The sequence below is a fragment of the Rhipicephalus sanguineus genome, unplaced genomic scaffold, assembly GCF_013339695.2.
Source record: "Rhipicephalus sanguineus isolate Rsan-2018 unplaced genomic scaffold, BIME_Rsan_1.4 Seq3392, whole genome shotgun sequence".
NCBI lineage: Eukaryota > Metazoa > Arthropoda > Arachnida > Ixodida > Ixodidae > Rhipicephalus > Rhipicephalus sanguineus.
The window spans coordinates 1-14009 of record NW_023615048.1 but is presented as its reverse complement, the minus strand read 5'-3'; the positions used below and the strand labels follow the sequence as shown (position 1 = coordinate 14009).

Sequence of the window (14009 nt, the reverse complement as noted above, 5' to 3'; positions counted from 1 at the left end):
TATTTCTGCAGTAAATACCTAGTTTTTATGCCACTGCTACTGGTTATTTGCTATGAAAAATAGCTACTCCCAAGTCGGTCAGTATTACTTCTCAGGAAACTATGTAGTAGGTTGTAGCCCATATTGGGTTTGGTCTGTGATAGCCAATGAATGTAGAAGGGAGGACACTATACCACCTTTTTGATGCCAGTATAATTTGTCAGTGGGTGTGCCACTAAAATGTGTGGGTTCATTCGCGTGTCATGGAAAAGAAATTTTACTTTTCTGCCATGGTGTTGTGAAGAGCTCCGCAAGAAAGGAATTCAGGCCGCTGTCGAGCCCTTGTGGGGGAGACATGATTTTTGTTTTCACATGCCTGCATTTGTGCACATAAGTTTTAAACTGCTGTGGTTTCATGTAGCCATTAAAGGCAAACTGCATTATGTAGCTACTCTTAAACTTTGCAATGGTGCTTTTTGAAATACTATGGCTATGTAAGGGGCAAGTGGAATGGCGAATTTCATAAATGTCTGCACTTCCATGCAGGTAGCATGGAAGTGCAAAATGAAAGCAATCTGATTTTGTGGGCAGGACTCGATCTAAGTACTTTGGTTGTCACCAAGTATATTTTGCTTAGGGCAGTGGCTTTGCAAAAATGTGAAAGAAGGTTTTACATTTCATTTTTAGGTGGCATGCGCTACGATGGTCCACCAGCAGAGGCAAGGACACATAGCCAAGTCGTAAGAGACATGCACATCGCACAGGCTACAAAAATTACAGTGAATGGCATAAAGGGGCCATCAGCTTTGATGAGCCTTAACGGTAAGTGCAGACAAACATATTGGTACAGAACAGAGTAACTTCTTTTTTTTGTCGCACTCAGTGTAAGAGAATGCCTCAGTCAGTGATACAGTTGTCCTTACAGAAGCCAGAGGGAAAGCGGTAGGAAGTCGTAGGTTATGTTGATATTATCGCAAGGTACTGTGATTTAAAGTCTAACTGAATTGGTTTTCGGCTCGCACTCAAACCAAAATTTCGACTGAGCGTATTTATTTAGACATATCTATTAATACAGAGGAGTCATGGAATACACACATATCAGTTTTAAATTCAATATTGGTGCTTTAGGAATTAAAATCAGCACATGCAATGTTTTGTTTAGCTACTACTCTCCGTAGGTACATTTTTGAATAACTTCACGATTATGCAGCACATATATCGTTATCTTTATTATGAGCCATGTCATCCTCTTCACTAAGTGCCTGCACGCCAGTTTAGGTTGCTTTTATCATAGACTATGTGTGCCCCAATGTTTACAAAGCATTTGACGGAGTGAACCATGCACTGCTTTTGATAAACTAATTGTAAACACAGACCATACCATTATTAATTGGACTGGGGCCTTTCTGATATCATTTGTTCTGCTTCTAACCACTGGTAACACTGATCAATATTTAGCTACAGTTGAGCCTGGTGTCCTGCACGGAACATGTAGCTCTACTAGGATAGCCCATACTGGTATGATCACCTATATACCCAAGAACATTCCTTCAGAACAACACAAGGTTCAGAGTTGTAAGGATACATTGTCGAAAATTGTAGGGCAGGCGAACACAGATAGAAGTGAAAAGAAGTGGCATTTTTAGCATAGTTCTTTTTTGTCCGTATTGGCACACCTTTTCTTCCATGGTGAATGATTAATTAGAATGTATAACATTATACCAAAACTGGAGGGTTAGTATTGCCAATAATCTATCCTGGAAAACTTGCATTTACTACATAACCTTGTACAGCATGATATATATACTAAAATTTTTATCCTAGCAGCGTCACCACTAAAAATAGTATTGTACACAATTTATATGTATCCCCAGTTTGTATGCGCATCATCAGTATGGGACAACAACAAAAGCCTCACTAGTAAGGCAAGACGAGCAAGTTTAAATGAATGCATTGTGGAATAGTACAAAAAACACACAAGGATCGACACAGGCAAGAGAGAAGACACACAGCATTGCAACATTACAAAGGGCTGAAACTAAGGCAAAATACAACACCCCTTAGGTACCGTATCAAATAAAGTATATAAACATGTTAAGTATTGCAAAAGTTACTAATGTGATGACTGACGCTAGTTGGTTTATAATGCAGTGTGTGTTACCCTGCCATTAACGTATCACTATGCAAAAGTTAGCTGAGCAAAGGAACACATAAGGTCTTCCTTCTTTTATATCTATGATGGCACCAGCTACAGTGACGCAGAGGCAATAATATGTACGCAGTCTGGCATATCAGCTCGAGGCCTGTGATGCACGTCAGATGACTTTTGGTAGGAGCATCATTATCAGTTGTCCTGAACACTTAATGCGTGTGTTTAATATATTCTTTTTAGGTTTCAACCTTGTGAAGGGAGTCAGTGCAGAATACATGCACTGTGTTCTGCTGGGGGTGACAAGGCAGATCACTGAGGTCTTGTTCAGCACTACTAGCTGTTCAGAAAGGTTTTACGTAGGTGTGTACATTTTAGATTTTGTTTCATCCTTCTTATACATGTGAGCTTTAAGCAAGACATAAATTATAGGAAACAACCATAGAAGTCCCTCCTGTGAAGTAAAATTTTGTTACGAGAGAAGCTCAATGGGTTATCCAGTCAAAGCAGAATGTTGCAGGTTTAATAAAAGCTGTAAGAAACATGTAATAGAAAGCAGTTATATGATAACAAAAACAAAACAGCAACAATGTTTAGCAGTACATCAAGACATGGAAAACACAAATGAGTAAGACAAGGGAAAACTGGAGAATATATTTCATTTATGAAAAGAAAAAAGTTGATTAGTAGTTTAGTGATTAGTAAACCAGTCTGCTTTAGTAATATCTGCAAGAAATAATATGTGAAATGTAATAAATTAACATAATGAGCAGCAACCCCACAGTAATATATGATGGTTTTAGCACTGAATAAACTGCACATATGTAGCACTGCTGGCTGCCATCACTATTATCTACCGTATATTTCTAAGTGAGTGCTGCTCTCGTGCAGATGTGCTACGATGTTTCATATAATTGATACAACAAACACAATAATATGGTAGCGCTGGCATCATGCACGCCTCTATACAAATGACTGGAACTGGTGATATCATCAGGTGGGGCCAGAATATTTAACACAAATGTTGTTTTTGCATTTACAGAAACCCGAGTGCTTGAACTGTAGATTACAATAAGAATGAATATACAGTGGATGAAATAATCTAGTGGTTCACACCTCCAGAAGTGAAGAGACATGTTTTTTTTTATTTGAACACTTTCCATACACATAAATGTGTCATTTTATGTATGGAGGCAGCCCGTCATCTGTGAGAGAAGTTAATAGCCGCCTGTTAAGCATTCAACCTCCACACTGCATCACGCGCTTGCCACGCCGCATTGATGACAGGATTCATTGGAAGCAGAAGCGCCGACTGCGGGGGGGGGGGCAGTGGGGCTCGTGCCCCCCCCCGGACGGCTTTACGGGGCGGCAGAGCCCCCACCGGCCCCGGCTGAGGATTTTTAATCTGAGGATTCCTAATTGTGGTGGTGGGGCGCGGTCCCCACCACGCCGCCGACGCCGGGTGACATCGTGAGTTAAAGAAATGCTTCGCATTTAAATCCTACGTAGGAAGGTGGCGGAAATTTCATTGGCGCTGCTTGACGGCGAATGTCAACAAGCGGGCGTTGCTTGAACGAGCAGGGCCGAGACGACAGCGTTTGATGTTTCCTCTGTCCGTGTCTAAATAAGCGCTGTGTTTCTAAGCTGAATCCGTACCAACGAGCTCGCATCCAAACTCTTCTAGTTCATTGGCGCACCCTGCGCGCTTGCAGCTGTTGTTATGCGGACGCCGCGACAGAGCGACGCAGGACATACCCGCCGCCGTGAGATGCTCCATTTTACATCGCATCTACAGAACTTGTTGAATGTTGTGCACGGTAGATGGCATCACAGGCCAATCGCTCCGGCGGAAACACCGGGGCGACGAAGAGGAGAACGAGCGGCGAGTCCTAGCCTTGTACGAACGCTTTGGAAAAAAGATAGTACGTATGCAAACCATCTAGTGCCTTCGCTTCTGAATGCACGATTTTTACGTGTTGACAATCTCAATATCAGCTTGTGCTAACGTGTATGTCACGAAGGAAATTAATGGAATTATATTACGTGCATGATAAATAAAAGAAAAACGAATGTATGCCCGGAATGGCTGCACTGACACTGAGTGGGCCAGCTTTAGAGATTTTCCTGAGGACGCTTTGTAAATACGATCTCGTCAAGTCTCGCTCTAATAAACTCGAAGTCGTTTACCATTCAAGTTAAGCGTATTGATTCAACACGTGCGTCGAGATACTTTAACCTCACGTCCATAGGCGTGCGCACAGGGGGGGGGGGGCAGGGGGGGCGACCTTCACCTAAGAGGGGGGCGCAAAATCTGCCCGTACATCGACTCTTCTAGTCACCTAAGAGGGGGGGGGGGGGGCGCAAAATTTGCCCCGTACATCGACTCTTCTAGTCACCTAAGAGGGGGGGGCGCAAAATTTGCCCGATACATTGACTTGTAGGGTGGGGGGCGCTGCGACGAACCTTTGCCCCCCTAATGGGGAACCCTGCGCACGCCTATGCTCACGTCAAGTGCATTCGAAACGCAGTTATAAGCTAACGAGGACGGGAAAGTTCAGCTTTACAGTTTACATGATGCAATAATGACTTGTACCCGAATTGTATGGTTTGGTTCATCGGACTCGGAGCGTTCACGTGGCCTTTTTCAAGCGTGTCTTTACTTAATTATTTAAAATACGCATGAAAATCTATTCGATTATCGTTTGGTCGCTATTTTTGTTGCATGGTGAGCCGCATTTAATAAACAATTATAAACGTTAGCTAATTCCTGGGATGCGTACCTTTAATAGCTTTAAATTACTCGCATGTTTCAACATGCTTATTCTGGCACAAGATTTTCTAAAATTGGCCTACGTTTTGCGTATTTTCGATCTGTTCTCTGTCATGTTATACCCACGTTGCGCTGTTTTCATGTTAAATTTTCCTTCTTGTAACATAAATTGACATAACACCGCAGTTTTGGTTTCGACTCGCCAGGAAATGTATTTGGTTTCTAAACAGTCAAGGCTACAACAGGCACGCAGAGTTGCAATGTGTGTACTCGGGAATCTAATAATTGGAGAAACGCAGAGAACGTTGGAAACCCGAATGGATGCGGTATTGTTGTCCCAGAATGGAGAAGGTACGAGGGGCGTCAAAATCGTTCCTTTATTCAGGCTGTGAATTTATGCAGTTAAAAGGCTTCCGGACATTCAAAGTGTTTGAGATTTGACAAGTCCTCCTTAAAGCGTTACAAAATACATGTTTCAGTGCTCAAGAAATTGTCATCGCATATTTGACGGGACATTCCCTTCAATCGTTCTGCACCGAACACCAATTCTTTCATTTTTTTTGCAGTTCATGGCTTTGCAGAATGGACAAGTATCTCATAAAGCGACCGCGATTGTCTGCTGAATTGCCCAGAAATCCTCCCGGCCTCTGCGATGCAGCCGATGACCATCCAACCCGCCATGGCGGAACCTCTGCGCCCTCCATGGACATTTTGGGTGCCATAAGCGCTGCTACTGCTGACACACCCAGGTCTGCGAGTTCGTCGGCTCCGAATGAAGGAAAGGTCCTGGGATCAGCTTCAAAGAATGGGGGTGACACAACTGGAAAACCAAGCACTCATGGGCGTCTTGAACAGATTCGGCCGGGGCCCACTAACGGCAACGGTGGACGAGGGTTTCGGAAGAGTTGGCAATCAACCTACAGCTGGCTTTCCTACAATACACAAACCAGTAAGGTGTATTGTGACATCTGCGTACGTGCTACTGACAAAAGGTTCCACTCCCGCGTACATCCCGAGACAAAGACTCGCTGATCGCTTTTGTCGAAACTGGCTTCCAGAACTGGAAAAAAGATTTGCAAGGTTTAAAAGCCACGAAAATTCGGCATTGCATCGCGCAGCTTCCACAGCTCTGACAGCTTTCAACGTGGGGCTGAATGTGGCATCTGCTCTCTCAGAGTCTAAGCAAAGCCAAATGAAGGAAAGCCGTAAAGCTCTGATGGCTATATTGTCATCCATTCGCTTTTTGGCTTTCCAAGGTCTTGCATGTTCGAAATGGGCAGCGCAAAAACAAGGGACAAAGGAAAGACTACACACCACAGAGTGCTCTGGGGTGTGTAGTCTTTCCTTTGTCCCTTGTTTTTGCGCCGCCCATTTCGAACATGCATAACCAATTCCAACTTGCCCAGGCATCAATTCTTCTGCAGTACATTTCCAAGGTCTGGCGCTGCGAGGGCACGATGATGACGAGGGGAACTTGAAGCAACTGTTACTGCTGCGCGAAGCCGATGTGCCGGGACTAGCAGCATGGCTAAATAGAACAGGCTATAAATGGATCTCCGGTGACATCCAGAACGAGATGTTCGAGTTAATAACACAGAGCATGCTTCGCTCCCTAATGAAAGAAGTGCACGGGGCAGGGTTTTATGCGGTTATTGCTGATGAAACTTCTGACATAACTACGCAAGAGCAAGTATCCTTCTGCTTTCGGTATGCTAAGGAAAACTTGGAAGTGGAGGAGGTATTCGTTGGATTTTATGCAACTGCGGACACCAGAGCCCGTACTCTTTTTGTCTATTTTGAAAGATGTGCTTTGTCCATTCAATATTCGGATTGAGAACTGCCATGGGCAATGTTATGATGGGGCTGCAAATCTTTCTGGCAAGAGCGGTGGGCTTCAGGCCCTTGTTCAAGAGATAGAACAAAGAGCTTTGTATGTGCACTGCCTTGCGCATACACTGAACCTGTCTTTGCAAGATTTGTGCACGAAAATTCACGTCGGTCGGTATTTTGTTAGCTTGTTTACGAACCTCGTCAATTTTGTTAGAACTTCCCCAAAGTCACAATTCCCGGGAATCTGACCCAGCCGCGGAAAAAACAGCGAAGTAGAATCACACGACACGGGTGGTCGTGTGTACTTCGTCCTTTATCCCTCGTTCTCAGTTCTTTGAACGCATTCAATGCTTTAGCTCTCCTATCCATCTCCACAATCGAGTTGCGCACTCGGCTTTGCTACCATTCAGCACTGTAGCCAGGCCGGGGTTCAAACTCCTGCCCTCCACCCCGAAAAAAATTTCTACCGACGCCCTGGCTACATCCGGGTAGACACCTGAGACATAGATCATACACTGGAGATCGGCGCAAGCACAGCCGTTTGCGCCCAGCGCACTTAATAAGATGCGGGCGTGTTTCCTGTCCTTGAAATAGACCTACATCTCTTGAATTTTAACTATGCCGCAGCGTACTCTTCAAGGACTAACGGAATTAAACTCAACATTAAACTGTTGGTCTCCTGCAGTCTGAAGTACGTGTACGTACGTATTAATGAGATCTAACAGACGTATACGTATTAGTACGTCCGTACATCTTGACGAAGGTGAACTAGTAAGACGTGGGTTTGGGCCAGTTGGTTCATACCTGATACAAAACATACGAGCGCTAAGAAAACGGGGACACTTACTAAGCCAAATTTCTCCTACGTTGGGCTCTTTCTTCTCCGCGACAACCAAGCACAACGGTGCCATACCCTCGTCAACCTCATCGCCGTCGCAACATGTCAGTCTCGGTTGAGCGCCCGTCCTGTGTGCCTCTTGTCTGTGTCCCCGTTTTCTTAGCGCTCGTATGTTTTGTATCAAGGTGAACTAACATGTAGATGTCGCTTGTGTGGCCTGAGTATCGATCCTTTGCCGGTACTTGAATGCTAACTAGAGGTGTGCGAATATCAAATTTTTCGAATACGAATCGAATTCGAATATCCACCTTCGAATATCGAATCGAATATCGAATATCAAAGGAAAAATGCCTCCACAGAAACAATATTTTATTTAACATGTAGCTATTTGAAAAAAAAAAACATTAACAGCCTGACTGGCAACACAACATACACTGCTATCTCCAGAACACAATGTCAGGCTAGCACAATGGACATCACAACACAAGCAAATATCACGGCACAATGAAAGTAATGACTGCATGTTATCATGAAGAAATATGAGTTGCTCCACATGATCAGGCAGCAGGCGCTCCCTTGTAATAGAGACAACCCCCCCCCCCCCCTGCCACTGAAAAGGCACGGTCGCTTGGAACAGAAGTGGCTGGTATAGGGAGTTACATGGGGCAAAGGTTTGCCAGACTGGGGTATCTGAAGGTGCCTACATTCCACCACCTGTCACGTGAGTCACTGTCTTTCTTCAGAAGTGGTCCCGCATTGTGAACGAGTGGTAGTGCGGCATGTTACGGCCGCATAATATTGAAAATGCACGGTTGCATGATCGCCAACCGCGCTGCACGTCGGAGATGCACCAGCAATAAATCATACGTATTGGGGCGCTCGTCGCAGGCAGATAGCGTGCCTCCGTGTACTTACAATGTTTATCGCTCCTCTCGGCAACGTTTTTAGCGATACGAGCGCAGCAGAAATGTGAAGGACGAGTTATTTTATGCATGATAATCGACTCGCATATTAGAATTTTTCGGATATTCGAAACTTTTCGAATACACGATTTTCGAATCGAATACGAATATTTCGAATGTAATATTCGACGAATATTCGAAACTTTCGAATATTCGCACACCCCTAATGCTAACCCAAACGTCGCGTGATCGAATCGCGGCCTAAGCGGCCGCATTTCCTGCGGGGACAAAAACGCTTGAGGCCTAGCTGTACGAGCGCTGAGCGCTTTTCTCTTTTATTAGTTCGATCAGAGCACCTCGTATGAGACCAGTTTCATAGGCTGGTTTCTTGATTAGTTGCCACCGTCTTGTTGTATATATATTCATAAGCAAGATTACAGGGAAAGTGTAAGACACGTCTCTCAACATCTTGAAATGTAAGAAATAACAAGCTTGCTGAAAATGGTTTACAATATCTGTTCCTCTGTTGTGTTATGCCGCGCTCTCCCTGAGTCAGAAATAACTGTAAAAAGAGAAATGCATTGCATTTATTTATCAAAGTAAGCTGTAGCTTTGACATCCTACGTTCGCGTTTTGTATTCACGCAAACCACGAAGTTTCCAAATGTCCTAGTACCATTACACCTGTCCATAGACATAGCAATACGCACACCTTGTTCGCCCCCACAAACATATGAATCCCCATTTAGTAAAGAAAAAAAAAACCCAAATGAAGCAACGACTTTAAGCATCTAGAATAAATGCCTTCATCAAAATCCAGACATCAATAACCCCAAACAAATTGTGTTAATAATATGTAGTCCTGTCACCTATTGACAAAAAACAATAAACAAACGCAAAAAGTTTTGTTGTTTTTAAAACTGTTTATTTTTGTGTCAACAGATGGCGCTACAATCAGGAAATGTTTCAATAGTTTGGTTAAGGACGAGTTTGGATCTTGTTATTCAAAGTGCAGTACTCTATTTTAAGCACTGGCCTCTTAGACGGCACGGCTAGGCCACTAGGCATCGCGAGTAGTTTGTTGGTTTTGTGGTGAAACTGGTGGCACCAATTAGTCTTTTGTCGATAGATTGTGAACTCGCATTTCGGTATGCCGGCACCGAAAGTAGCCTACGTCGGGTACAAGGACGGTACGAGGCGATAGTCGGCGTTAAGCTGATTAAGACTTCGACCCCGCTACTGTGGAGGACTGCGACAGAAACAAAGAAGTGTATTGGAAGAGTAACCTGGAATGCGGTGTTGAAGAGGGCTATTTTCCTGCAGATATCATCGTCCTTGGTGGTGGGTGCAGTCTTTGAAGTGTCGCTTTTGCTGACGTGGTTCAGGGAACTGTTAGCAGCACAGGACGAATGCGTGGCGAACGTTGCTACTTGCATAGGTGTTTGTTCGGCACTTGGTCAAAAGAAGACACACGGATGCTGTGTGTTTTCTTTGTGTGCCTTCTCTTGTCGTGTGTGGTGTTCGCGTAGGTACAACTAAGTTGTTCGTTTGCTTAACTAGCAAGCCCATATCGCTGTTTTGGTGTGTTTCCCGGGATTCTTCAATATTTGATTTACAATACTGTGAGACATTGCGTGCGGGCTGTTGTACTCCAGACTCACAGGCTACATAAGTGAACATGCACCAGAAATGTTTTGCAAAATGATGCCTATTACCAAATATGTTTTGTCTTAATTGATAAACCTCTGAAACAGTGAGCTCTGGCATCTTTTCTCTTAATATGGAATTATGAACAGTATGAAATGCTTTTCACAAGCTTATTATGATTACATCAATTGGTTCTCTGATATAGATTGGCAAAGGAACGGGACTTCAAAAAATTGAGGCACACTTGATAAGCATCTATAAAAACTGTATTGCTTCTCATAGAACAGATTATCTTCAATATATGCGACTAATTGTTTTGGTATTATGTGCCCTGAGATTTCATGTGTGATCAGGCAGTAATTTAATTGAGATTAGGGGTAACTAGCAACATGTGGTTGCCTCTAGATTTGGATACTTGCACTACTCTTGCCATCAGCCACTGACTTGACATTTCTAGAAGTGGATGCATGTGCAGCTCAGCATTATTTCTGCAGAACACATTTTTATGGTAGAATTAATAGACTCAGCCGTAGCCTGCATGCGTACTCTGTCCTCATACCTGATTGGTGCTTCAGTGGCCAGCATTAATTTGTTTTGCTAATTTCTATAGCCAGCTTCAGTGACCTCATCCAGAGGATGGGAAGAAACGGCTTTCAGTACCAGACAATGTGTTTTACGACGTGGACAGCGAAGACGTCGCAACCCAAAAGGTAATATACTTGAAACATTTATTTTGAGAAATTGACAAACGGTGGCCTGGCATCAAGGCACCTGTGACTGCTGCATTTTCAAACAGTGATGTCTGTAATATGCTGCCAGTTTTGGCACTTAGCTATTGCATATTTATCTGCATTTTATGAGAGAGGTGACTATAGCTGTACTAAAATGCCATGGACAATTTAAAGTTTCTAAATTCCATAAAGCTGTGAAACAGGAGGAAGTGTTCCCCCATGACTGTGATGAATTTTATAGCAGTGGAGGTGGCTCGCAAGTTCCTTGAATGGGCAGAAGAGACGTGTTAGAAAGTTATTCACGGCTGACTAAGTAGTCATGGCTAAAATAAGTTGAGCAGTTGCCGCAACTTGAATTGTAATGTTTGTATTAGTGGAAAGTGTAAACTTCCTGGCATATTCTGCTCAAACCATTGATGTTAAATATGAGTTGCTGTGTTTGTTCTCTAGCGTTCAAAGAAGAAACGAAAGGGGGAGAAAGCCAGCTCGAAAAGGCGCCACACTAGTGGCAGCTCCGCCGAGGAGGAGGCAGAGGAATTGAGCCTCCTTCAAAAAGAGAGAGAGAGGTCAGAAGAGCTGACCAGGAGAAACGAAAAGCTCCAAGAAAGAGTAGGGGCCTTGGAGAGCAGGAACGAAAAACTTCAGGACGTGCTGCTCAACAAGCTTGGCAAGTTATATATGTGGCATGCCACGCCATTTAAGATTTTGCATGCGATCAGTGAGTGCTCAGGTTATCATACCCGGACTTATTTTCGTTGACACCCAAACAGCTTTTTGAATTAATGTAACGGTTTAGGCTGCAGCAGTGGGTGATAGCTGTCATACTCCTTCGGTCATGCTCTCTGGAAATTAATGGCTCTAGCGGCTAAAGCAATGGTCCTTTGCAACAATAGAAGCCGCTGGCCGCACACATTACCTATGTTATCTGTGAGATATTCAAGTTGACCAATTTGCCTACGTAACGCCACTCAAATAATGTGCAATGGGCAAAGGCAGCTGAAACCACTATTGGCAGTGCTGCTGCAATTTGTAGCGTACAACTAATAACACATTTTATACTGAGAACACTACTGTAAAATCCCAAGCAAGCGCCCCTACACTAGTAAGCTCCCATTTTGCCTTTTCGGGAGATTTTAAATACGCGCCAATGACCAAGCAAGCACCTCCCCTCTCCTGCTGCGTTTTTTTTTTTTTGCAATCTGTTCTCTGCTACAGAATCTTGCAGCTGTGGTTCTTGAAAGCCCAAGTTGTAAGAGACAAGTTGTCGCAGATTGTTGGAATATATAGGGATGTCTTTTCCCTGCTGTCATAACACATTCCATTTTACACGAGGATTTCCTCCGATTCAATGAAAACTGTAAATGCATGCATTTTCAGAGATGCAGTTCATTAGAAACACGTCTGCATTCTTAGAGGCTCTTCCATCGCCGTCTTGAATTTTGATCTGGGACCGAGCTAGGACCCCTACCCCCTCCAAATCTTGTCCGGTTATCTTTGACTGGAGGAAGCGCTTGCTCGGGACTTTACGGTAATTGGTCTGCTGATAATCCTTATGACTCTGTACTATTTCAGCATGTTTACACAAAATTGCCGTGAGTCTTCCAGGATTTCTCAAATATAGCTAGTTACAGCAAATAACATTCTTCTGGAAGCCTTTTCTTTTTTTGTTGGCCTATATTTTGGTACCTTGCTATGGTACTTAAATATCTTGCCATTTTGCTGCTCACCACAATTTTACAAAATTGCCGCAGAGTACGCTGTTTGTGGATGCCATAAATGAAATGGTCACAGACGGCCAAATTCCTCATTTTGGCTTGCGGTATGCATCATTGAATAGATGTGGGTTAGAAATTTACAGAATTGTGCGTAATACTCGTAATGTTTCACATAATTTAGTGATGATGCTTTGCCATTCATCTCCCGAGCTACTTAGCTAGGCAATGTCATCAGCACATTGCCGGTTCCCGTTCCAGTGCCCTAAATACTTCTTGTAAACAGATAAAGAGAACTGTAAGTCTGAAGGTCAAAATACAGAAGTTCAGATAATGTTCGTCAGTGCGGGAACACAAGTGATTTGGCGTAGGCAGTGATGCACTAGAAGGGGTAAGGGAATACATGATTAGCAATATATATTGTCATTTTTTTAATAAATCCGTTTTTTTTTTTGCTTTGCATACTACAAGCTATTCGAATGGGATTTTTTTAACATGCTTACCAGAGAGTAAAAGGGTTGGGCGAGTTGGTGTGAGCCCGTCAAAAGACATAAAAGTTCTGTGACACTCGCGAATTTAGCACAAACACCCAGGGAAAACCTGGAAACCTGGGGAAATTTAAAAATATCAACTTGGTGGACACACTGGGGTTAGATTTGAGTAAATGCAACTTAATTGCGTTCCTTAAAATAAAGTTGCAATATATTGAAGTTCTGTATTGTAATTTTTTTTTTGGGGGGGGGGGGATTCAGATTAGAAAGTGCCTCCTTATTTTCACATGCTGTTTTCCAGAAATATGGTTCAGCCGTCCATGTTGCCACCGGCGGCTGTCACTGCGCATCGTGCCAAAACAAAGGGGACCACCTGTAGCAGTGACAGCAGCATTCACCATAAGGTAGGAGCATATGGCAACCTATAAAGGCGAAAGCCTTAGCTGCTTCAAGTGCGAAAAGTTACCGTCGACATCAGCGTCAACACAAGTGATGCAAAAATTCATCACGATGTGACGACGTCATCGTGACGCCAAAAATTACCAAAATTTCGATGTCATAATGACGTCACATCATGTCATATGTGGCAAAGGTGGGTCGATCACGGAGGCACTACAAAATAACGCAAAGTGCAGAAAGCTTTCGGGAGAGGGGGGCGGACTAATAAACAGTTAAAAAAGAGAAAAAAACTCATTATTCGTTTGTAAAAAGGGGCCCTGAATGCTTTCTAAGCAGCCATAGAATGGTTTTATTAAGAACGCTTATGGCCCAACAAATCGACCGCTGCAAAAATTTTTTAGAATCCGTCCAGTACGAGCGGAGTTACAAAGATTGTTGCCCGCCATAATTGCTTTCCTCTTCTCTCGTCTGACGAGAGTGCTGCAAGTTTAAGCAGGGAGGGATATCATGGGGGAAGGAAGCACATCACGCGTGCCTTGAGCACGTTTTTTTTCTTCGATGC

At 43.5% G+C, this 14009-nt stretch overlaps 1 protein-coding gene across 1 annotated transcript; it reads left to right on the top strand.

Annotated features, from left to right (window-relative positions):
* Positions 1-5470: 5470 nt before the first annotated feature.
* LOC125756631 (uncharacterized) lies at positions 5471-13452 on the top strand (the record flags this gene model as incomplete). The annotated part of the gene is made up of 4 exons (XM_049411529.1): positions 5471-6154; positions 6335-6687; positions 11296-11512; positions 13350-13452. Coding segments are annotated over exons 1-4 (1157 nt in total), but the record flags the coding sequence as incomplete, so codon positions are not given.
* Positions 13453-14009: the final 557 nt, after the last annotated feature.